Genomic DNA, 26,535 nt, shown 5'->3' on the forward strand with positions numbered 1-26,535 from the left:
TTAGGATATATTTTTTCAGAAATTTATGCAGGAATTCTTCCAGCAAGTTATTTAGGAATTTATCCTGCAATTTTTGAGGAATTTCACGGTAGATTTTTTCATAGTTTCCTCTTGCAGTTTACTGAGAAATTTCTATAACAATTTCATAAAGAATTGCTTTCAGTGATTTTTTTCAGCAACTGATATAGATGTTTCTCCCCTGGAAATTTTTTGAGGAATTCTTCTGGAAGTTTTTATTGGACATTTTAAGGTAATTTAGCAAATACTCTGGCAGTTCTTTGGATAAATGTGTCTAAAAATTACTTCAGGAATTTTCAGGAATTCCTTAAGATATTACTTCGTCATGTTTCTTAAGAATTTCTCATGCTATTGCTTTATGAACTCTACGGTATTTTTTCAGAGATTTCTCTTGTCTCTTTTCTTGTAAATTCCTTTGACATTATTTGAAAACAAAAATACATTATAAAATCCTTCAGGGACACATTCCACAATTTTTCCAGACATTTTCCTGGAATCTTTAAAACGCTAGGAATTCTTTAAGCTATAAAATTCCAGAAACATTTTCTTAAAGAAATTCTCCTTCAATTTCCTTAGAATTTCCTCTGATAATTCCTTTAGCTTCTCCGGATTTCCTTTATGATTTTTTTCAATTATTTCAAAAATTTGCATATAATTGATTGTATTTTTTTTATAAATTCCTCAGGCAATTACTTCAGGTAGTGCTTCGCTAATTTTTTATGGAGTTTCTTCGGCATATTACTTAGGATTCACTACTGAAATTTCTACATCTTTTTTTTATTCCTGTTCGGGTTTGTCACTGCGACCAGTTTTTAGATCTATTGTGACATTACCCGTATCCTTAGTGTAGTGCATGTCGCATTACTCAATTGCCATTGAGGGGCAATAAAGTATCGATTTTGATACAGTTTCTGTTTTGTTTTCTTAGAAAACAAAACAAGAGTACTGATATTGGCCATGCATCGGAAACCTAGCATCACCCTTGTTTTACTGCTAAATTCTTCCCAGTAGGAAGTTTAGGACCCGGGTTTTAACATTAGCAGCAATATCATTCCAACAATGGAACAGGTGTTCAGTAATAAGGATTCTAGTATGTTCCTTGCGTATTAGCACTTTCCAGTCTTCGAAGAGTTAGTACATACATGGATCCCTAACCCAATTTGATTTCCTTTGCATTGAGTTTAGCCTCAGATGGTGAGGTTTTTAACTATATGCAAAGTAAAGTTGGTAAACTTAGTTTTATTCAAAGACTGGAAGTCATCACAACACCAGTAGCAAAGACTAAATACTATAATGCCTATAATTATCATAACACATATTCCAAAATTGAAAAATAGGACGACACTAGATTTCGGTTTGGTAGATCTAACACCGCAACGCAACCCAAAAAGGCGATCTACCCACGCTACGGGCTCCGTTAAAGATTGAGCATCTTTTAAACCCCCTCAACCACCCCCTCAGCACGGGTCGCCTGACACCTTGGATTGGGGTTACCTGTTTGTTGGACTTTTACCCCCGGAACAGGTGGTCCGTAGTGCTATTCTAATCCGGCAGCTACACGGACAATTTCTACATCTACTCACTGGCATTTTTTCCCCTGAGTCAACAAAGGAAACTTTCTCTGGTAAGCTTCCTAGAAATCCTCTAAAAATTTATTTGAGAACTCATTTGAAATTTTTTAGGTATTTCTTCTGGAAACTTCCTGAGGAATTCCAGATATTTCCTTAGAATTACCTCCAGCATTTCTTTTAGGCATTTCTTCGGATATTTTCTTAGAAATTCAAGGTTTCTTTAGGAATTTTCCAGACATTTTTTTGAAGAAAACCTCCGGCAATTTCCTTAAAATTTCCTCTTGTATTTCCTATTAAAATATTTTAACAATCAAATCACTTTATTTGCATGTATGTTTTTTTTCTTCTGAAATTCCTTTATAAATTTGTCCGGCAGCACCTGTAGCAAATCCTCCGTCAGTTTATTTAAAAAATCCTTAGGTAATTTGTTAAAAAATCCACTTGCAGTTTATTGTGAAATTTTTTGGCATAATTTTCGGGATTTTGTCATTGAAATTTCTTTGGGAGTTCTGTTGATAACTATTACTTAATATCACCCAGAGATTCTTCTGGCAATTAGTTTAGACATCCGTTTATCCGTTTATATAAGATAGCCATGAAAAATGAATCGGCAAATCCTACAGCAAATTTTTCGGCAATATCTTGGAGATTTCTCAAATAAATGTACAGAGGAATTGTGGCAAGTTTTTTTTCCGGAGGAATTACTTTGGAAATTACTGGAAAAAATTTAACCTTCTTCGTGCAATAGCTTAAGTTTTATGGAAAATTCCTGAAAAATTACCAGAGAAACTCTTGAAGATATGACATCAGCAAAAATTTTCATGGATTCTCTGAGGAAAATTCTGAAGGAATGTCAAACCAAATAAAATATATAGGGAAGTCCTGAATAAAGCTGCCAATTGTCGAAGTTTTCTCCGGTAAGTTTTTTGGGAATTCCTAATGTTTTTCTCTGACAATATTTTGCGGATTTCTTTATCCAATACGGATGATGGCTTCATGAAATTATCTGTGGAATCCCTTATGAAAGTGTCTTAGGTTTTTTAAGGAATTGCCGGATTTAAATTTAAAAAAAAGTTGGTAAATCGCCAATTTTTGTCACCTCTCATGCTTTTCCTATGAGGTGTGCAACAATTGGCGAGCTTCTAAGCGGTGGGCTGTCCATATTTCTGGATATTTCGAACAGCCTACACCGTGTTTGTTTATACAAAAAATAAATAAATTTGTATGGACCATGGTCTTTCATAACACCCTCACACTCTCCCCCCCCCCCATGTTATGAATAGCCACCGTGCAGCAATTGGCAATTTACCTCTTTTATTTGTTTACTAGCTGTCCCGGCAAACTTTGTCTTGCCAAGCTTTGGTGGTTTGACAACTGTTGAGCTCAAAATAGCACCGCACTCTAGATTGATTTAATTTCAATCGTGTTGGTTTTCTTCCCAGCTCATAAAAAATCTGTACTTTATCGATTTTCTTACTTTTATAGTTAATTTTCGTAACTTTTTGTACATATAAACACGGCCACCACGAATACGAATCGAACCATGCAAGAGTCATGCTGATCGGTCCACCCGTTCTTGAGTTTTGTTGCCTCAAAGGAACTTCAAACTCATTTTTATATATATAGATAAATAAAATGTAAAAAAAACGGAAAATTTCCGAAAGAAATATTCAGATAAAATGTAATTGCCAGGATAATTCTTCAAAGAGGTTCTGGAGGTTTTTTTTCGAAGAAATTTTTACAGTAGCCGTAAAAATCTCAAAAGTAGTTGTTTGGAAAATTCCTGGAGAATTGCCAGGGGAATTTTTGAAGATATTCCTCTAGGAGTTGAAAAAAAAAAATCCAGCCGAAGTTATGCAAAAAAATGTTTGAAGAAATTGTCATAGGGAACCTCTGAGAAATTGTCAGAGGAATACCTAATGGTGATGCTAGATTCCTTAGTTCCCAATAAATGTTCGGACTTCGTAAAGGAATTGCCTGAGGTATTCCCGGTAGAACTCTTGAAGTTGATCAGCAGAAATATAATTATTTAATTTTTTATAGCAAAAGACATCCAAGCCTGAATTTTCTGTAATGAAAAGAATTTCTAAAAAAAAATACTAAAGAAATTACCTACATTTCTAAACGAATATCCAGAGGAATTTCTAAAGGAATTACTGGGAATATCATTTAAGAAATTTTCAGAAGAAATCGTCCGCGAAGTTCTATAAGCAATTGCGCGAGGAATATATTGATCATTTATTGAATAAAATATGATGGAAATTCAGTGGTTCTGATGAATCTTCTTGTATTGTCGGAGGAATTGGAAAGAACTCGAACTGACACTCCGAGGCTTACGAAGCGCTTTGACAACTGACGCCGTTAGTCTAACGGTCACAAACCTCAAAAATTTATGTATCCCTTTCGTGACCAGCACAATTGTGCAATTCAGCGTTAACAGTTTTGCATATTTTTTCATCTGTTTGGTCTTTGTTTTATATGATGTAAATTGTTTTAGTAATTGAACCATTACTTCCACTTGAATGTGAGCAAACAAACTTAAAAATGAGGAAAAACAATTGTAGTTTTGTTGGGAAATCAAAAAGTTCTGGAGCGCTAAAATTGAGCCATTTATATGGAAATTTTGCATTTTTTGCGCTCCGTTCCTAAAGGATATTTGAAAAAGAATTTGTCAAGGATAATTTAGAGATATTTCTCAATAAATTGCCAGAGGAAGTTCGTAAAAAAATGCACGAGTACTAAAATATTTGCAAAGGAATTCCTGGAGAGCTTTTCGAAAACAGTCTGAACCGTTGGAAGAATTTCTAAAAGATGAATATCTACAGAAATTGTCAGAATAATTTCTAAATAATTTGTCGAAAACTTTCTTAGAGCAAACCTTTCATAAATTGCTTAAGGCACTCTTAGAGGTGATTTAAAAAAATCACGAGTGAATCATTTTTTAGCAATATCAAGAAAACTGCATATTCAGAATCTGCATGCCAAAGTGGGCCGCAATCAAAATTTTGATTTTGTATTCAATATGTTTTTAATAAGTACGCGTCCATTTTCAGTTTAGTTTAGTTTTAGTCGGCAGACTTTGTACTGTAAGGAGCTGTCAAGCAGTGAGAGCTGCACCTCAAAATGTGATATCAGAAAATCTCTTTGAAAATTATTAAGTTTTTTTTGTGTTTCCGCTGCATGTACAATAGGTTTGTCAGGAAGGATTCCCTCAAATGTTTACTATAGAATTTCTGGGTTCTGGATATGATTCAAACAGAAATTTTCTGCATAAATTTATCTCAGTTTATCCTTGAATTCCATAGGAAATTTCTATAAGTAATCTTACGGGAATTCATAAACTCTTAAAGGATGTGGATAACTTTTTGCATACTTTTTCTCATACCTTTTGACCTAGTGGGTATCCAAGTAACATTTTTAGTTTTCTTATATCCAGGTATTATAATCAAGCCATTAAAACTCATTTAAAAGCTCAATGATCTTAACAGCTCTAATAAACCCGTGATAAAACCCTATAAATCCCGAAAGGGCCCATCCTACAGGTTATTAAAACCAATCCTTAAAACGTTATACATGCTACTTGTAGTATACTACACAACATAGAAAAGATCTGTTTGTAGGTTGCAAGAAGACAAACAAGCCATTTAAAAATTCGAAAAACGTTTTATATAAACGATTAAAACCAAATTCTTAAAATTAGTCTGAAACAAGTATCATTATAAGCTGGCATTAAATTGATAATTATTAATAAGGCTGATACAAATTTAATCATGTTGAAGTTCTAAGAGTTTGAAAAATCATAGGGGCTTAGTAAAGGTTCTGTTTTGTAGAAGATTGAAGAACTTAGTTATTCTTGAAGACATCAGCGAAGAAACAACTACAAAAAGTAGCCACAGCAATCGCTGAAGATTTTTAATGAATTCTTATAGAAACTTTCAAACGTATACCCGTTGAAACTATCAAAAGGACTCCTGAAATACTTGTCTGAGGAATTTCAGAAGTTTCTCAAAATTTCTCAAAAAATTGCCGAACAAATTTCTAAAGAAACTCTCTTGAGGTAAGCAATTCTTCAGAAAAATGTGTTCTTATAAATAATTGAAAGAATTCCTGAAGTAATTGTCAGGGATGTTTGTATTGAATTTTCCACTGAATCAAAAGATAGATAAAAACACAGTGAGATTTCTAAGGTAAGTTCCCAATGAAATGCCAAATATATCCCTAAGCAAATTTTCATAACAAGTTTCTGGAGAATTTCTTAATTTAGGAGGAATTCCTCAAGGCATTCATCCAGAACTCTCTGAAAAATTCTCGGAGGAAGCAATGAAAAACAAAATCCCTGAGGAGTCCCGAAGAAGTTTTCTCATTTGTTTTGGTTTTTGATTTAAGAATAACGGAGCAAATATCCAAAAGTCATTCACATTTGTAGGAAGAATCAAGTTATCTCCTGTTTTTTTTCCTTCTGGAAGACGATAATCAGTTTTCCAGGAACCTTTTATTTGGAAATTTCGTTAAAAAAAGTTTTATGTTAAACTGATAAACGTTCTCCATCAGAAAAAAAAATGATACCTTGGCGATTTTGAAATGATTAAGAAAAAAATAATCAAAAACCACAAATAAGGAAATGTATCTAGTTTTACATTTGGGAAACAATTCCTTAACGAGCTTCCGGAGGATTTTTTGAAGAAATTTACAGAGGTCGGCTCTGTCTTGGAGTCATAAGTAATTCCTAGGAAAAAAACGTTTCAAGAAATTACTTAAGGAATTCAAAAGAAAAAAGAAATAATGCCAGAGGGAAATTCTATAATAAGTTAGTAGAAGAACTGCTGAAGCAATTTCTAAACATGCATGAATAATTCCTAATAAACTTCTGAACGTACAGGAGAATTCCTAAATTGAGCTTGAGCTTGAGCTTGATTGACCGCCCGTGGATGCTACTCCAGTATCGCCAGACCAGCTACACTCACACAAGGACCAATGAGATAACTGCCGGGGACTAGCAGGCATCTTCAGTGTGTGAGCGTTGGTGATCTTCTATTTTTAGGCGACAATGGCGCCTGCCACGTCAGGTTGCAGGTCAATGTGGGGAAGGGGTAAGGAAGTGATGATTGCAATCGTTTGTATCCACATCTGGCCGAATATACCTCTGCGCCAGAACAAATTCATGCGGATGTTGGAGTGTTGGTGGGAATCGGTTGGCAGAAGGTTCACACATTGGTGTGTGGATACCAGAGGAAGGTGATAGAATTGTGTGTGTTTTTTTATATTATTTTGAAGATGTGCGGCACAGCTCGCTTGATTGCATAACTTGTAGGCGTTTTCTAATAGGATTGTGACACTGTGCTGTGAAAGTTTGGAAGGAAGGGAAACGGCTTTTTCAATCCGTTTCTGTTCTAGCGACGGCTCTGAACATGTTTATATACATGAGTTGTATATGTAGAGAGCAAAGAGAAAGTATATAGAAAGATACAAAGTAGGAGGAAAGGGACGGGCCAGGGATTGAACCCAGGACCTTCTGCATATAAATCAGAAGCGGTAGCCACTAGACCACCAAGCCCGTCTTAGTACAGGAGAATTCCTAAATTTAGGAGAAATTCCTGAAGATTCTTCATCTTCTTCTTCTTCTTCTTCTTCGCGTTATGTCCCCACTACCGGGACAAAGCTAGCTTTTCAGCTAATGTTATATGGGCACCTCCGAAGTTATTAACTAAGAGCTTCCTCCATTTTGCATATGTCTATCATGAGGCAGGTACGAAGATATTCAAAATTTAAGGAAATTTCCTTTTATGAAAGTACCTGGTCTGACTGGGAATTAAACCCCATCACCCTCTGTAGGGTTAAGCTGAAGTCACACGTCTTTGTAGCTGTGGTTATATGGGCCCTGAAGATATTTATCCAGAACTCACATTTTAGTTGTGAGTTTTACTCATCACACCATCACACTGAAAGTAACGAAATAAAAAAAAAAATATCCAGCAAGTACTTAAAATATTGTTGAAGATATTCCCTGATCAATTATTGGTTGAACTCCTATGGGCATTTTGGTATGCATTTCTAAAGATAAACTCGGGATAAAACCCTGACTAAATTAATGGATGAATGTTTAAAAAAAAATTCAATATTTAACCTAGGAGTTCAAAAAGAAACTGTTGAGAGAATTTCTGAAAAAAAACTGTTGTAGAATTCGGGCTTCTCAAGAAATTGCTGAAGGTATCCAAATAAGAACTATTGGATGGTTTCCTGCGATAAAAAAATGCCAAACTACCAAGAATTTGCCTAAATTGTTCTAAAGGAAATAGTGAATGAATTGCTACTACATTCTCTGGATAAATTCTTATCGAAATTCTGAAAAACATTGATACAGTAATTCCTAGATAAACTGCGTGAAAACTTTTTAAATAATTTACCAGATGAATTCCTGATCAAGCTGTCTAATTATAGAAGTTACATATTAGGGGCTGTTCATAAACCACGTAGACCAAATTTTGAACATCCCAGACACCCCCCTCCCCCCTCGTAGACTTTCGTCCATACAAAAAATTTGAAATTTGTATGTAGCGTAGACTTTGGCTAGACCCCCCCCCTCTCCCCAAAAAGTCTACGTGGTTTATGAATGGTCCCTTAGGGAAAAATGTGAAATAATGTAAAGATTTCTATAGAATCCATAAATAATTTTTGTTCACATTTTATTATTTTATCAGTGATTACCTGGAATCAGTCCTTCTGAGTCAAGGTATAGCACATATTTATGTACCATTCAAAAATATAATTTTCAAATTAATCTCATATAATTCCCGAGGCTTGAAAACTGTGAAATATTTAAATTTTAGCCCCGATTGGGACCTACATGTTTTACTTTTTCATGTAATATAAAAGGTTTTTTAATCTTTATAATCGAGATTTTCAGCCCAAGGTTGGTTCGTCTCCAATATGACTGGTTTTAGTGTATTCTTATAAGATAAAATTAACAGATGGATTTTTTCACAAGCAATTGCTGCTTTATAGCCACTTCTATGTAGTCTACCTATTTTTTAAATTTATGATCTATACATTTTGCATACTTTAAATTTCTTGCACCGAGCATAATAGTCAGAAAAGCAGGCATGAGTCATATTTTTTGTTTGAACAAGTTTTCTCTTGTGATGCAAATTTGATTATTCTACCGTCACCTTTAGATGTAGATGTCAAACGAGAGTGAATGCATCATTAAATCATGCCAGTTTCCCGCATTAACCTGCATTCTGACAAAGTTTTTTCCTTCATTGTAATTTTTTAGAATTCTAGAAAATTAGATCACCATTGTCCACTTTTTTAAAAATGTTCTCTGATTCTTAAGTCCATCCTCATAGTTTTATTGGAATCCTAAAAGAAGTAACTGGTTAGAATTTCAGCCAAATCCATTGAAATTAAGATGTGCATCATATCAATTTTATGTTTTTCGACTATTTTTGAACTTCAAAAAATCATAACTACACTCAAACTTGTCAAAAATTAATTCTTTCAACTCAAATTGAAATATGTACTTGTTTGCTACAAGTTCTCCCAACAACGTATGCCGATAAAATTAAAGGAAAAATTCACAATTATCACATTTCTAATAAAAAAAACATTAAAAAGTTGAATTTTTGATATATTTTGTTATGATACACCCTAATATATGCAATTAGTTGTATATTTTAAATCGGCATCATGTTGTCAAATGTTTTGTTATGATTTGCCTATTCGAAATCAATGCTGTAGGAATTGAGCAAAAAATATTAAAATTCGGGAAAGTTAGTCTTTTTATGATGTCAATCAAACTATGGGGGTGAACTTAAGAACCAGAGAACATTTTTGAAAAAGTGGACAGGCCTAATACACATACATAAAGATGCCAATTAACACTGGCCAAGCTAATGGCCGGTAGTTCAATCAAACCCCCAAATATATAGCTCGAGAGCAGTGAATCAAAATTCAACCATCGCGCAACAATAATGACAATGCCGCAACCTGCATTTGTTGCGACAATCCACCCAATGCGACATAGGTTTGTCCCAACTTCAACTGAATAGGATAAATATCGTACATCACGTGTTCAGAGATTTTTGAGCCATGCATTGCGATTTTCGAGAACAAACCTCTAGTCGGTAAACACTGCAACGCTGTTAAATACCTACCATCAAACAGTTTCGATTTTGGGGCAATAATAATACATTATTCAAGAGTTGAAAAGTACGCAACAAATTCAGCTTCTGTTTTGTCCCCATAAAAAAAAAAAATCGGGATTATGTCATTATCTGTTACCAGTTGGGATAAAAAGTAATCGATCGTGTCTCATTTATCCGACAATTCTCTTCACTTCTCGAGAGTACGAAAAAAACATGTTTTAAACTAAATAATAGAAATCACGGTTTCATGTTAGTAGTTATGCATAATATCATTGCTAGAATATTTCTTGGCAAGATATTGAAGGTAGAGATTAATTTTCGCTTCTTATGCTAATCATTGATAAAACATGTACACTGGAAATGTAAAACAAAATTATTCTTATCTATCGGTGTCCCACAATATCGGGTTACTAGATGGCATGGTGCTAATGAACTTTATGTAGTAATTCCGGTAAAAACTAATTGTACTTATTTAATCAACAATTGCCGCTTCTCTTCTTTTCCCGCAGGTACTCCAACGAACAGTCTAGTCAGATAATGTATAATCCCAACTCTGTGCCGGTACAGCTGGTGACTCTTGTGCAACCCACCATCGACGCGGCCATCCGTCAGGAGAACGTCACTGCTGAACAGCAGTTCTTACCGACCCCAGCACCGCCACCTCCATCACCGTACTTGGACATCAACGAAGAAGGAATCCAGAAGTTGGTCACATCCACGCAGAATCTGGTAACGAACGAGGATGTTGTGAGTATCAATAATGCTGAGGAAGATGAACAAAAACCGACGGATGTGGAGAAAAAGTCAGAAGACAAGGACTCGGATAACGAGACAAGTGCTAGTTCGAAAAAAGAGAATCGATACAACGATAACGTGGCTGTTCCGTCCTTCGATAACCCAATCGTTGTCGGCGAAATGGCCGAGACGGCTTCGAGAAACCACCGATCGGGAAACAAGGTGGATAGTTTGTTGAAGCAGATCAACGTTGAAATTCTCGGCGAATCTGACGATCACAACAGGGGACAATTTTTGAAGGAGACCATCTATAGAGCAAACCAAGTAACGTCTGAGCCATGTGATGATGATGAAAAGTCTGTACCAGTGGAAATCAAACATGAAGTAACGACGATACGACCAATCAGCCTCAGTACCAAAGGTCGAGTATCAACGGCTTCAAGACTGAGTACACGCTTCCGAACGACCACGGCCAGCTTGCCTACGGCTACCGCACGATACACAGCTAAAGAGCCAACCACTGTAACTCCAAAGCCTGTGCCGCAGAAATATTTGGCACCGATTCAAGCAGGACTACGCCTTTCCAACTCTGGTAAGAACATCGAGGACTGTGTTGACGAGAATGGACCGAAAACGGTCGTGGAAGTTCAGAAGAGTATCAACCTTAAGAACTTGGTAGTTGGTCCTCAACCGGTTCAACAGGTAAAACAACCGGAATTCGGTGCAAGAACAACTGTTGTGCACCAACCAATCATTGTGGAAAAGCCTGTCGAACGGATCGTCAAACAGAACGTCTATATTGAGAAACCGGTGGAACGCCTGGTACACCAACCAGTTTATATTGAGAAGCCAGTCCCACAACCTGTCGATCGGATCGTCGAGAAAAAAATCCCTGTTCCTTACCCAGTCGAGAAGATTGTTGAGAAACCAGTTCCTACTCCTGTTCATGTCCCATACCCTGTTGAAAAGCAGGTCCCAGTTCATCACTACGTTGATCGTCCCGTGCCACATCACGTGCCTGTTCCCGTGACTGTGGAGAAAATTGTCGAAAAACCGGTCACTATCGAGAAGGTTATCACAAAGGAAGTCCAAGTCCCGTATCCGGTGACGCAGATCGTTGAAAAGATTGTCGATCGACCAATCCCGGTGGAAAAAGTCATCACAAAAGAAGTCCAAGTGCCTTACCCCGTCACTCAGTTCGTTAATCGTCCTTACCCGGTTGAGGTTCCGGTAGAAAAAGTGGTTGAAAAGATCGTTGATCGTCCTGTCGAAACGGTTGTCGAGAAACACGTTGAAGTTCCCGTGCCCGTCGCCGTTGAAAAGGTCGTGGAGAAATTCATTGACCGTCCGGTTCCCTATCCCGTACAAGTCCCCGTTGAAGTCCCTGTTCAAGTACCTGTTCACTATCCCGTAGAAGTCCCTGTTGGTGTTCCCATCCCGTACCCCGTAGAAAAGCTCATCCCCGTCACCATTCATGAACCCAAACCAACCCACGCCATTATTAAAACCACTCACCATGAAAAGCTTTTCGACTTCCATAAGCTATTTGGAGGAAAGAAAAAGCACTACACCGAACACTTTATCATAAAAGCTCCCCCACTACCGAAACCCCCAGTAGTTGAAGTCCCGGGAAAACACTATTACTTCCACAACCATCACTACCCCAAGAACGATCTACACTTTGGAGCATCGATCCCAGCTCCGTCCTACGTGGACGTGGGTCACATCAACGTCCTTCCACACCACTTCCCTGAAAAATCCAAACACATCTACGGTGTCCCACTTACCGGAGAGATCTTCAACGGTAAATCATCGTACCATTTCAACCCTTATCAGCATTACCCGCTAATCGATCAATCACACTTTGTAGGCAAGTTTACCTACCAAGCAGCTCCGTTACCACCTCCCCTGCCACCGCCACCGCCACAGCATCACTTCCAAACGTCCTCCGCTCAACTTCTGCCCGGAGTTTACAAGGACGACTACGTTGGGCCAACACCGCTGCTCGAGGATCACTGGGCCGTCAAGAGTGACGTCAAGTTCCGCCGGAGTCCCGCGTACGGCAAGAGCCTGCGGATCGAGTACGGAGGTTTCAAACCACCGCTAGTGCCATCGCTGGAGATCGACGAGAACGGAGTGCCGCTGCACAAGGAACAGAACGCGAACTGAGAGGTTCATTGGGGGCCAAGGTTGGATCACTCGCCTCTCGTAGACTGAATCTTTTGTTGAGTTTTTTTGTGTGTTCTGCACGTAATTGTTATTCTTCGAGGAGTAATTCGGATGCCACAGAACCGAAGACTCTTGTGCTGTAGTTTTAGATTAGGAAGAAAGAGTTATAGTGAAAGAATAGCCCAAAATGCCAACAAAGTATATCAAAGCTGGTTTAGTGTAACTTTAAGCAGGAATATATCGATTTATAATTAGTAATTTATTGTTACACTTGTGTGTTCAAGTGTTAGTAATAAGTAACTGTGTATGAGTACGCGAATAAAGTGGTATCATTAAATTGTGGTTGAATTGCTGATCCGAAATTTCTTTTGAGTTAGTGTAATGCATAGATCATATGTTATGTAATAAGAGAATATAAAATGATCGCCCAAGTCACATTTTTTTAGTAAAATAGTTTCGAAGTGATCCTTGAAACTATCATCAACCAGAATTAATGAATAATGGGGTTCATAACTATTTGCAGAAACTCCTCCAAACTAGGTCGATGAAGTTTTACAAGGGCATTGAGATCTACGATATTCTCTTTGTTGTAGCAACCCAAGCAACACAGGCTTGGGACTAGCAGGCAAAACTATAGTGTGTTAGTGTTGATAAGCTTCTATATTTTTGCGATAAAGATGCTTGTAACGACACATTGTTAGGTTAACAAGGGAAAAAGATACTAGGGAGACATGGTCCAACATGCACTGGTGGGGTAGAACGGCTTCGTTTTGCTTGGCATAACGATCCCATTGGAACAAAGCATGCTACTCATCTTAGTGAACACTTACACAGTTATAACTGAGTGTTTCTTCTGCCACTAACCATTTTGCATCTGTATGTCGAAGGGGACACGAAATTTGCATTACAAAAAGTTCCTGGGCCGACTGGGAATCGACCTTGTCAATCTCAGCATGGTCATTCTGAATATCCACGCCTTTAGAGCTATGGCTTTATGGTATGTACGGACAGGTCTGTCACATAAAATCACTCATGAATGTTATCTTATCCTTACTTTAGATGAACAGTGCTAAAGCATATCTTAATAAAAAATCCTAATAGAAGTCTTCAAATGTGAGACAGGAAGTTCTTTTTACTTAAAAAAACAACTTCTTGCTTGAAAAAATAAGTTGTTCTGATGATTTTTTATTAACCACGTGTATCTAAGCATATTGCAAAACACACGTTTTTTAGTACCTAAGCTGCCCATATTGAGAGGTACCAAGGCAGCAACTCCGAAAATGCCTATTCGACATATTCCTTTCGTGATGAACCAGCTCAATTGTGATGTTGTTCTGTTCTGTTGTTGTGATCTGTTTAGTCTTTGTTTAGGCTTTTTTATAATTATCTTCTGAAGATTTGTTTATGATTCCGCATATTCGTAACTCAAGTTATCACAGCAATCATAGTTATAGTATCTCAAATCAGACAATTTTGTATGAAAATCGGTATTTGTCCCATCACCTTTGCACCAAAGTTTTTCCTTAACCACGCCAAAGCTAAGTAATGAGTTCTCTCATTGTTCGATATTTCAAAGAGCTCCCTTGAGCATGTTTCATCCAATCTTTAAACGTAACTAATCTCGCTGTATTACGAATAAGGTTTATGCTCACATACCTTCATACTCATATGTTCTATCAATTCTCCCTGAGGACCCTCTGAATCCCCCTAAAGACCCACTGAATTGCTTTGGAAGTCATTGGAAAGCCTTGGAACTTCTGAAGCTGCTCTTGCAACTTCTTAGTTTGTCAGAATTTTAGTTCCCCAAAACCTTGATGCTTCCCTGAAACGCCCGGAAAGTTTTGATTGTACAGAAGTCACTGTAGCATACTTCTAACGTTGTGTTAGAAACACGTCACAGTGACTTCTATACAATCAACTTCTGCGCTGTCTCTTAACTGTTAACTCTTATATAACATAGAAGCTTGGAGTCCAGCAAAATTTCTCTAAAGATCCCTGAAACGCCATTAAAGCCATATGCAACTATCTTTTAAAGCGTTTATGAATGGCGTTCGTTGGCCTTTTAATGGGACTACGGGTATTCCAAGGCGTTTTAAAGAGATTTCAGGAGCGTTTCAAGGGGGAAGTGTAGAATTACAATTAAAATACACGAAAATAAAATTAAAAACAAAAGTTTCAAGGGGCTTTAAGGGCGTTTCAAGGAGGGGGTTTTGGAAGCCTTCGAAGGACGCTAAAAGGAGTTTCAGAGACATTTAGGAGAGTTTCAAGGAATTTCTTGAGCGTTCTAAGGGCGTTTCTAGAGCGTTTTAAGGTGTATTTTAAAGCTTTTCAGGGTCGTTCCAGGGAGTTTCTGGAGTGTTTTAGGTGAAGATATGGCAGATCCACAACTCTAGTTTTTAGGAGCACAAGTCTGAAGAATCAGTAGACGCTTTGCACTAAAAAAATTGATCGATTGGTCACCACCAGCAGGCAACCAATCGATCAACTTTTCAGATTTGTGCTCTTGAAAATTAGAGGTGTGGCTTCGACCTTAAAGACGTTCTAAGAGATTTTGAAGGCATTATAAATGGATTGTGGTGATGATTTCAAGGGCGCTTCAATGGGATTACGATGGTTCCTAGAGCGTTTAGAGACATTTCAGGTCAGGTTCGTATCATGGGGGTTTCAGAAACACCCTTAATTCTCCTAAGATGTTCTCCCTTAGTCCTAGGCGCTTCACGATAGCGCAGTGTTCGTTCAGCGAGGCTGTCTGGGTCACATTGATCCCAGAGATTTCAGAGGCATTTCAAATGGATTACGGGAGCTTCAGACATTTTAATGGGATAACAGAAGTTTCATGGGTGTTTCAAAGCATTGCAGTGGCTTTTAAGAGGTTTCAAGGTTTATTGTAAAGGAGTCCATGAAAATCCTTCTCCGAAAAAAACTTTTTGAAATGCCTCCGAAATTCCCCTAAAACCCTCACGGTCCCCATGTAGCGCACCTGAGATCCTCCGACCTCAATCTCCTGAAAACGTCTCTGAAACCTGATCCGAAAATCAATGTCTCCACATTCTGAAACTGGTTCTCGAGTTACTCGCATTACTCTTCCGCAATTACTGGAACCACTGGAACTCCAGGTCTGCATTGCGGAACTGTCATTTCGTATTCCCATCATCTTTATTTGTGTTACAATCACGCTTTCATATGATGTATTCAAGGCAAACATCGAATGTACCGTAAACTGGGGTGTAGTTGATCAGTGGGGTGAACCTGATCACTCAAATACCCACGGATATGGACTTTCAAGTAAGCTACCATTCCATTTCAATGTTACGTCATTGGCATGCGAGTGATTGAAATATAATTTTTGCTTCCTTGAAAGTCTATATCCGCGGATAATTGAGTGATCAGGTTCACCCCACTGATCAACTACACCCCAGTTTACGGTAGCATGAATGTAGTTTGAGACTGTAGTATGTAACATTGCACAATGGTCCATGAACCATATTTACGAGGAAAGATGCATGCAGCGCCTTCAAATGATTTTTTAGACAAATATGGACTTCTACAAAGTTGTTTCTAATAATAAGGCCCTCTTTCCAATGTTCATGAAAATTAGGGTAGTCCATGTTTTCACAGAAATTTTAAATCAATTTTTTTATTCGCAAGAATAACTATATGCATTATTTGGAAAAGTTGTATGAGCAAGTTTACTGAAGACTGTTTTTTTTTGTAGCTTTAAAATTGACCGATCTAGAGATATTTTTCTGAATTAGCTTAGGGTGATTCAAGAAAAGCCGATTTTCTGGATATAACTTTTTCAGTTTCTATTTTTCAGTCGCCCAAGAAACACTTGTAGAGAATTTGAAAACGCTTCGTTTCGTGCGCTGAGACGATCGTTATCTCTTTTGGTTCAAAAGTTCTGAACGTTATTCTTCAAAAATTATAGTTTATTCAAAAGGCAATATTACGGGTTGGGGCAAAGATAAAAATATCTTTATCCAGAATTCAAAAGAAAAAATATTGTTATGAAACATATCAAAAAATTAGAGAGGTGCTATTTTTGTAACTCAAGAAAAAAAATAGTTGAAAAGTGCTTTTTTATTCTAGAAAATCGTCTATATCTTTTGAACGGAAGGACGTAGCAACCTTCTCCGCGCACGAAAATGTGCGTTTTTGAAAGCTCTAAAAGTGGTTCTTTGACGAATTTATACAGTACACCGTTTCCATTTAGGTTAAAAATCTTCATAACTTATCCCATAAAACTCGGGTTTGATACAGTATGGGTGTAACTACAAATATCGATTTCCCTTCATTGATTTTTTCCTTGGGTTATAACTTGGCTGGCAAATCATTTTTGACTGTTTTTGTTGTTCAAGATCGTAGTCCTCAGTCGTCCTTTACGGAAACGCATCGAACGATCATCCAAATACTGATTGAATTTCACGAAATAATTTGAAGAGAAAAACGATGAAGCATGTACCTTGTTGATCATCTGCAGAAGGCGGGATCGTATGAGTTGGGAGAGCTTTATCAGCCCGGCGAAAGCTCGTTTGAGTTGCATGTGTTACAGCTAGTCACCACTAGGTGTTTATTGCGGATTGAGCCAAGGAACTTTGAGAAGGTGAGGCTTGCGTGATCGTTCGCATGTATGTGAAACTGTTGCGAGAATCTAAGAGTAGTTATGGAATTGGGTAAACCATTTTGTAACCAAAGGAGCAATGTGTAATTTCAGTAAGTATATCTATTTTTTGCACCTTATGTGATTGCACAGATTTTCAAAATTTTGCTGTTGATTCATTGTTCAAATAATTGCATTATAGGACACGGACAGTGGTTCTGGTCGGTATAATAGAAATGCATACAAAACAAATTCAATAATACTAGTTTACAGCATTTTTGAACTCGGTAGGCTGATGATCATTTTTGATGTACAATCATGCCCTGAGTTCGAAAACGTGAAAGGAAAAAAAAAACAGTAGAGCAGAATTTTTTTTCGTCTTTCCGTACAAGGCTGTCGATTTGAAATCGATTTTTGTTCTATGTTTAAGCACAGAGAACAGACATCCAAGTCCAGTTCCAAAGCTGTGTAAGGAATTTAACGGCCATTTGAAATCGGCAACACAAGTGGCAATAGCGTGGCGCTGCAATCGGTTAATTTCCCATACTAATTTAATTCACCACTTGAAATGTTTCAATTCACCACTGACTGTGGCAATATGGTGTTTGGTGGCGTTAGTGTTGTCATCGTGTATTGGTTTGCAACCTTACTCAAGTAAAGATTCAAATCCTTACACAAATTTCCGAATGAAATTTGTTCTAGCCTGGATGTCTGTTCTCTGTGGTTTAAGGAAAGTTGCTCCCTTCATACAACTCTATTTCCGTAACCAATGCTCCGATTGAGCTGAAATTTCTTACTGTAACTTGCTAACATCTTATATTTCAAATGTTCGTTGAGCAAGATTTTTTAATGGATCACTAAAATAACTAAAACGGCCGCTATGAATTGAACAGATAGCGCCACCGTAGCCTTGTGTGTTTGACGTAACTCGACTGCTGTCACTGTGTTACAGTGCATATACGGTGGCGCTTTTGTTTTGATGCGGTGAGTAGCGAAAAAGTTGGCTACAATGATCCATTGATTTTTTTTTTACTAAAAAAATACAAAACTTTTTTTTTGCAATTTTACTCAAATTGAATACTTTGACTAATTTGATTCAAAAACTATGTTCAGATGACGAAACATATTATATTCAGCTTTCTATTTATGCAAAATGGTTAAAAATTTGTTGATTGCAACGTAAAATATTTAAATTTAGGTAGTTTCTATATTTTTAAAAACTGTAGAGCTCAATTTTCAGCAAAAACATAAATTTTTGTTTTTTTTTTATTTATTTGTTTATTTGGAAGGCTCAGGCGCCACATGGGCATAACTGAGTCGAAATCATTTGTTTTTACATTGATTTTAAATTTTACAATTTATTACTGCCTTAATACTACAGGGGATAGACAAAATTATCGGGACAGGCAGAATTTTCACTTTTCAAAAAATGGTGGCTGTTTCGAGGTTAAGGATTGAAGAAAAAAAATGGGAAGGAGGGATTTATGGGTTTAAAACTAAATTATTTGCTAACTTTTTTTTTTCTCTGTTCGGGACATAACCACTGCGACCAATATTTTGATCTATTGTGGTATACCCCGTGTCCTTTGTATAGTGCATCTCGTATTACTTTATCACCATTGAGAAGTTATAAAGTATTCGGTTTTGTTACAGTAGTCATTTTCAACATAATCGCAAGGAAGGATTCTGATTGATAGTTTCCGCTTTTAACACGCTCCTTTTTCAGTCAAAATCGGATCCCTTAACGAGAACGTCAAGAAATGATACCGATATTGACCATGCATCGGAACCCTAGTCCTTTCTGTTTCAAACCAGTGAACACCGAATAAAAGATTAGGAATACTAACCCATTTTTCCTTGTTTCAAGATCCATCTCGGCCACACCTAAAACCGAGACCTTCAACAAGGTGTGAAATGTAATAAGGACCAAAGTGTTTTCCTTTGATTACTCAAATGTGCTGCTCCACTAGCTGGAAGCAGTTAGGACTAGGGTTCGGTTTGGTAGATCTTTCGCCGCAACGCAACCCAAAAAGGTGATCTTACCCACGCTACGGGCTCCGTTAAAGATCGAGCATATTTTAAACCCCCTCAACCATTCATCCCTCAGCACGGGTCGCCTGACACCTTGGATTGGGGTTACCTGTTTGGTGGACTTTTACCCCCGGAACAGGTGGTCCGTAGTGTTATTCTAAGCCGGTAACTACACGGGCAATTTGCTAACTTATACTAAAAACATTGATGGGACAAATTGTTCAGATCTGTAACGGAACCAAATAAAGGACTTTATCAGTAGACAACGACAAGAAGAGGACAAACGGAAGGAGACTTAAAATTTTTGATACTTAAAATTTTTGATGCACGATTTTGATATCAGAACATAATTATGCATCAAAAATTTTGGTCGTTGATAGAAGTTTATGACTTTGGTTTTTTTTTGTATTTCAACATTAGATGTAAAGAAATAGGAGTCGAAACAATAATAAATAACTCTTTCCGTAAAAAAAGGGAAAATTCATATTACGAAACATTAAAAAAAAGAAACAATAAGAAACATTGAAAAGTGCTTTTTTTTCAGCATTCACGAGATTTTTAGCCCTACACTAGTGTTCATCTCGGGACCCGCACTTTACTGCCCTTCCGAAAAAAGAACTCACAAAATACAATAAAAAATGATTAGATGGTTCTGTAGAATAAAATTCAGGAAAATCAAAGCAATCGAATGTGTGTGATTCAAATAGATTAGAAAAACTGGAAAGACGGCATATGGCCCAACAGTTTGTTTAAACTGCACATTAGTTTATCGCTCGTTATTTCATATATATTGACAATTGAGTTTTTTTTTGTTTACTGCTTTTTTGATATTTGTTGCGGTTTTTCAAATTTATTGCGGTATAATTTTATTTATTTATGAAACATTCAAACATTCTTGGGGGTACACATATACCCTTTGTATTGCGGACTATTTGTTGCTTTTTCAACGCTTCATATAGCTTAAAAATTAATGATTTATGATTTTTTTTTTCTATTTATGCATGTCATGGTTTTATGGAGCTTTTGTTAACTACAGTAAAACCTCCATGAGTCGATATTGAAGGGACCATCGACTCAAGGAAATATCGAGTAGTGGAACAAAAATCCTTTGGGAAGCGTTTTGGAGGGAACATCATAGTAACCCAGAAATTATTTTTCAGTATGGAAAAATTTACCTCCATGAGTCGATATCGAGTCAAGGAACATCGACTCATGGAGGTTCGACTGTATTGCTTTCACCTCCATAACTTTATAGGTAGTGTTTACTTTTTATGGAAAATAATCACTGATTAGTTGGGATGGTAACATAAGGCTGAATCTCAAAAGGCTGAATGCAGAAAAAGCTGAATACGAAAGGCTGACATTAGGAAACTGTAACATAACATTACATTATAAAAGCCTGATAATTGAGAAGGCTGAAAATATAAAAATGCATAAATAAATCCTGCTTCTCGGTAAATCGTAGCTGGCACGAAGATACTTAACGCCCATGAAATTCAAGGAAATTTCCATGATGAAAAGCTTCTGGCTCGAATACGAATCGAACGCGTCACCCTTAGCATGGTCTTGCTGACATATCCTTGCGCTAACCGCATGACTTGGAACTGAGCTTAGTAAAGAAACTAATGATGCATACCAACGAACACAAAAAAAGGTAGTGATAATATTTCTATCGTTCATTTTTCCTTCTTTAAACACGAGCTGTTCTTTCAAGTCATGTTGTTTTGGAGATTGTTGTTATTACAGCTGCTAACGTTCCCCTCTTTGAAATATATACTCTTATTTTGAGTAATACAGTCATAGTAATGAAGCCGTTCAATAATGATAACATGAGATTGTAATTGTGGGCATGGTAACGGCAGTTGGTTCCGTTCGCTCAAAATGACTTAGTTTAGTCAACCGTGAGCTATAGGAGACGGTAGTGTGCATCAAACGTTAAGCTCAAGCAAAACAAATGCGAACGCCACGGCTTTGTAATCGACCAGCAAGAAAATTTTCAAATATATCGTAAAATCATTTTAACTCATCCGGTAGAATATTTTATCTTTCATCATGGTCGCTTACTAGACTTCGTTTTATCGATGCAAGGTGTACAAAACTGTGTAAAGATTTCGGGAGATCTGCCCAACATCACCCTGGAAGACATAATACTACGGATCGGACTCAACAGCCGGGGTACTAAATTCACGAAATCCGACCAATTTGTCTGTTTTGCAGATGACGTTTATAGTATTCCAAAAATATTTAGAACGGCGCAGAACTGTACGTGAAGCAACAAAATTGGACTGATGTTCCCGTGCAATCTTTTCCATTCACTTCCCTACGCATTTTGAAACTTCGCACTGGCCACGACGATGGCGACCATTTGTTGATTTTGTGCCACTTCGTGTGTAACCGAAGTAGTTCAGTTTGATTCGCGGTACTAAGGCCTAGTCACTGACAAGATTTCGTTCTTTTTCAATTTGGGACTACCGCGTTGTCGGATTCTGAAAGGTTCTAAAGCTGGATGGATACGGTGGGCAGAGCATGTTGTGAGAATGCCGGACAATAATCTCGCAACAACACCATAACATTAAGAGTCTACGTAGCTGATGTACAGGCCCAGAGCTGCAGCTGCAAACCGGGTATTATGACAACAAATTGTAGACTCTGTGATATACTCAAACCTCAATCTAGGTAAAATACATTTAGGTCCTTCTATTAAGGTAACGTTACCTAAATGGAAGCTGATTGTGTTCAGAGCAGTTGGAGTGTTTTAGATTAGGGTTAAGGTTGGTTTAAGGACATTAAGCTGCAAGTGCGTCAGACACCATGTAACGCACCTGACACCCCCCAAAACGCCTACTTAACGGCTGAGTAACGCCTCTGAAACTCACCAAAATTCATCTGAAGCAGTCTGAAATGCCTTCGGAATCACCCTAAAACCTCCTCGGACCCCATGTAACGCACCTGAGACCATTTGAAACTCCCCGAAAATACCCCTGACGACCCCCTCCCAACGCCTCTGACGTTGGCAACAGCTCGCTGACGTAGTGTACGGTTTGGGTAAAAAATGACCCTAACGCCAAAGGAGAGTTAAACCAACCTTATCCCTAATCTAAAACACTCCAACTACTCTAAACACAATCAGATTCCATTTAGGTAACGTTACCTAAATGGAGAGACCTGAATAGATTTTACCTAAATGGATTCGACCTAAATGGAGGATTGAGTGTACCAATTCGTCTACAATCTTGTACAAATGTGCTAGAGTTTCTAGACATTTCCCAATTACATTTTTTTAGGTTCAATAACGATTCAGAATGGAGATGCAACATGGACCTATGATTGATCCCAGACGAAATTTCCTCATGGGCCGAAACCCAAACACATCAATCAAACCTTGCGTTATCTAAACGAATCATCCTCGATGATGATTGAGGCCAAAAAGGTCTTCGAGAAATAGCCCTGCAAATTGTTTGACGAGGCTCCTCGCATCACATTGAACCAAATTAGAAATTATAGCCTAACAGTGAGAAATGCGTCATTGACATAAGTAAATTAAAATAAATTGAATGCATGGATTCTTTGAGGCAACCTTTTGAATCATTTTTCTTATTAGGCAACGCGTTCAAGTTGTTGAATAAGAAATAACACCTTACGAAAACACAATGTGGTCATCATCTTATTTTATTCAGGTTAAGTATATCATCAATAAAGTCAGTACCGATTCGGCTTCTATTACCCAAAACAAAGTAATTGATTAATGATACTTGATCCCATACGGCTCACTTTCCTGGTCTCAAACCCGTGCCATGCCATGCAATTGATTGCGAACCTTTTTTTCAATTTCTTACTTCACCCAACAGTCCGACGACGTCATCCATTCAAATAACCCTAGCCTCGCTCCAGTACCGGCTTTTCTTATTGAAATGTTCAATCTAATCACGATTAAAGATGCAAAGATGCTGAGTGAACACACTAAGCTCGGTATTGCTTTGCTAATCACCGCTACCAAAGGGAGGAAAAAATATATTAATCGATACTGAAACAAGCCATCATCGATGAATATCTACCCACTTGCGGAGCAAACCGATCACCCGAAACTAGACATAGTCATCGGTGCCCATGCTCATGTCCGCGTGTCCATACCGGGGAGAAACATGCTGCTACCTTTTGGTCAACAAGAAAGACGATGATGATGCGATCGATGATCGCTCGCATTAAATGACGTGTGAGCCAGTTTCCTCATTGGATCGATCGACTGGAAAACAAGTCGGAAAGTTTAAGCTCCCTGAGTAGGAAGAAAAACATGACCACGAGACGGATCCTCCGAGGCAGTGCAGTGGCTCTCGACTGACTTGTCAGCCTGTTTCTATTATATGGGATGTCGAAGAATTTTTTTGCAAACATATCTTGAAACGTACTGAGACTCGAACCCAGACACTCAGCATGGGTTTCTCAATAGCTGTGTAAATACTGGGTGAGCTGAGCTAGAGTGAACTGATACAAATTAGGAACCCCTGGCAACGCAGATAACAACAACCGTCCATTTTTCCCATCTGGTTTCAAAAGGCCATCAGACGATTATGCAACGCCCAGAGTCTCAATATCCTCGCGATCGATTACGGAGTTTAGTGTCTCTGTTAGTGCGCGATCCAACTTGGGCGAATCAAAGGTGTCATAAAGTCGTGGCTACCACCACCGTTACAAGCCACTTAATTTACATAAAACCGATCAAGATAGCATCCTCAACGAGGTGGTCACCACCGCGCAAACGATAACGACACGCTATCATTTAATTGGAGTCATCAAACAAAATGTGTTGTCAAATGGCAGGTTCCGACATGGTACGGAAATCGGATATCGTTGCCTCCGTTTGAAGTTGATAGCGCGTCTGTCGGCGCAATTTGCTGCCAATTTTGGTCACCTGTTGGAGAGGAAAACTTTAGAGCTGCGCACTGGTTGATATGGCAGGACGCATTGGTATTTCAGAGATTGCCAAGTGATCTGGCGTTTATGATTGGCGATTACCGGTTTCATTGGCACTGGTGACCTAAATACGCTTGTATGGCACATTTTGCGGAAGATTTTCGCTCAGGTGCTGTTATATGATTAAATCTTATTATGTAATGGTTATGACTTTACAAGTTGTTTTATTTTATCTTCTATATATAGAGACCATGGACAGTAAACATCATATTGCATAATGTCTGATGTATACAATGACTAACAGAATCTGGAAACGCTAACAGTGGTAAATACACAAAACTGAGTACGAAAGGGCTAGAGATGGGAGGGAGCTTAAAAAACTATTATAAAGGGGTTTGAGAATCACATAAAAGTGTTGGAGTATTCGTGGATAAACTACATATTACAATACAAGATACAAAACTGATTACACTCATTCGAAGAAAACCCTCTTCGGATGAGTGTAATTAGCCCTGATATGCTTATCCTTTGACAGATACGCGTATTTCGACTACCACTTGTAATCTTCCTCAGTGTCAGTTATCCACTGGACTAATACTGAGGAACATTACAAGACTACCAAATATGCGTAACAGGGAGGATTTAAAAGGTACAAAACTGATTACACTCTAGATATGCCGTGTCAATAGTCAAATTTATTAAATTTACAAATGCAAGGTAAAGGCTTGGTTACGTGTAATACAGACCCCATTGAGAACATTACAGGAAAAACCTTTTCTGAATCCCTTCCATGAATTCCTTCAGAAATCGTCCAGAAATTCCTTTCGGAAAGTATTCATAGTTTTTTTGTTTCGAAGTTCTTTAGACATTTTCTGTGGATTGTTTCTGAATCTTCTTTAGAATTTCCGTCAGAATTTTCGATAGAGGATCCTGCAGAAATTTTTCCGAAAATCCTGTAGACTAGCAAATTCTAACAAAAATATAATTATGTTATATAACAAACCATGATATTTATAACTCATAGTGATATAATCATGTTTAACATCTTTGGCGTTTAAAAATATTATAACTCAAATGTATCATATTATGTTATAAATGTTGTGCAATAACTCATTGTGGAATAATGTAGTGTTGATTCTTTGACATTCAGAACATCATTTTAATCAATTGTATCAAAACATGATAGAAACTAGTTTTCTTGTAGCTAAAATTTACATCATATTGTGTTATAATTTGGATCTTATTATAACAAAATAGGATAACATTTTGATTGGACCGGTGTTCTTTTTGTGACAATTTTAGTTGTTTTAACATCATCCTGCATCTAGTTTATAACATAATAAGTTATATGAAAATTTTATAACATCATAACGCAATGTGTTATAAACTTGATATATTTTTTTAGTCGGGCCTCCATTAACTTTTTTAAAAACTCGTACAAAAATTCCTTCAGGAAATCATCTACAGTTTTCTTGAGAAATTCTTGCAAAATCTTCCACAGACTCCTTCATAAATTACTCTGGAGGTTCCTTATAAATCCTAATGAGTTTTCTCTTTAAATTTGTCTAATTTGCTCTTCCAAGCTCAAGTCAATCTTCAATCGGTTTGTTCAGAAAATACTCCTGCAATTCAACAAAGCTTTCTATCAGAAAATCCAATGGCGTTTTTTTTTTTTCAGAAATTCTTCCAGGGTTTCTTTAAACGTTCAGGACGCGCACCTGTTTGTTCCTGAAATTGCACCACGCTCGCGAGGTTTTTTTTTTGGTAGTATTGTACTTTTTACAATGGCGCTTACTGAAGGGTTAAGAAATGCTTCCAGAGCTTCTTTTAGATATTCCTCCGTGGATTTCTCTATTAATTTCTCCTTGAATTCTTTTGGGTAGATTTGTGATGGAGAGGGTTAGGGAGATTTATCAAGAAAATCCAGCAGAAGTTTCTTCTGAGATTCTTGCATTATTAGTTTATGAGATTTCTGCAGAAATTCTTTCAGGAATTCGGCAGGAGTTCATACGGAGATTCTTTCAGGGTTGCCCACAGATATTCCTGTATGTATTTCCCCTGAAATTTCCCCTACATTTCCTCTAAAAAATACACTACACCGTCTACAGGTCTAAAGGTTGTTCAAACTGAACAAGCACTAACATTAGACAATGGACAACATCCAGTGGCCGTTTGGAAAATTTTCTGTTTGACGAAAAGTTTTCCCCGGTTGGAGCGGGAATCGAACCTACAGTTTGAGGCTTACGATACGCCCAGATGGCTGACGCCTCTAGCCACACGGCCACGAAGCTCACTCTAAGGATAACACCAACAAATCATTCACGAGTTCTTTAAGATTTTTTTTTTCAAAAATATG

At 37.5% G+C, this 26,535-nt stretch overlaps 1 protein-coding gene across 2 annotated transcripts in view; it reads left to right on the forward strand.

Moving 5' to 3' along the window:
- Positions 1-12,962, forward strand: part of LOC115268227 (titin-like) — a 79,667-nt gene extending 66,705 nt beyond the window's left edge. Inside the window, exons 4-5 of one of the 2 annotated variants that reach the window (XM_062859845.1) lie at positions 10,243-12,272; positions 12,339-12,962. In XM_062859845.1, the coding sequence (XP_062715829.1) occupies positions 10,243-12,272; positions 12,339-12,637 (2,329 nt within the window). In that variant the 3' untranslated portion in view covers positions 12,638-12,962. Of the gene's footprint in view, positions 1-10,242 lie in introns of both variants that reach the window. The other variant, XM_029852249.2, reaches the window with a different exon arrangement.
- The last annotated feature ends 13,573 nt before the right edge of the window (positions 12,963-26,535 follow it).

The sequence above is a fragment of the Aedes albopictus genome, chromosome 3, assembly GCF_035046485.1.
Source record: "Aedes albopictus strain Foshan chromosome 3, AalbF5, whole genome shotgun sequence".
NCBI classification, from domain to species: Eukaryota; Metazoa; Arthropoda; class Insecta; order Diptera; family Culicidae; genus Aedes; species Aedes albopictus.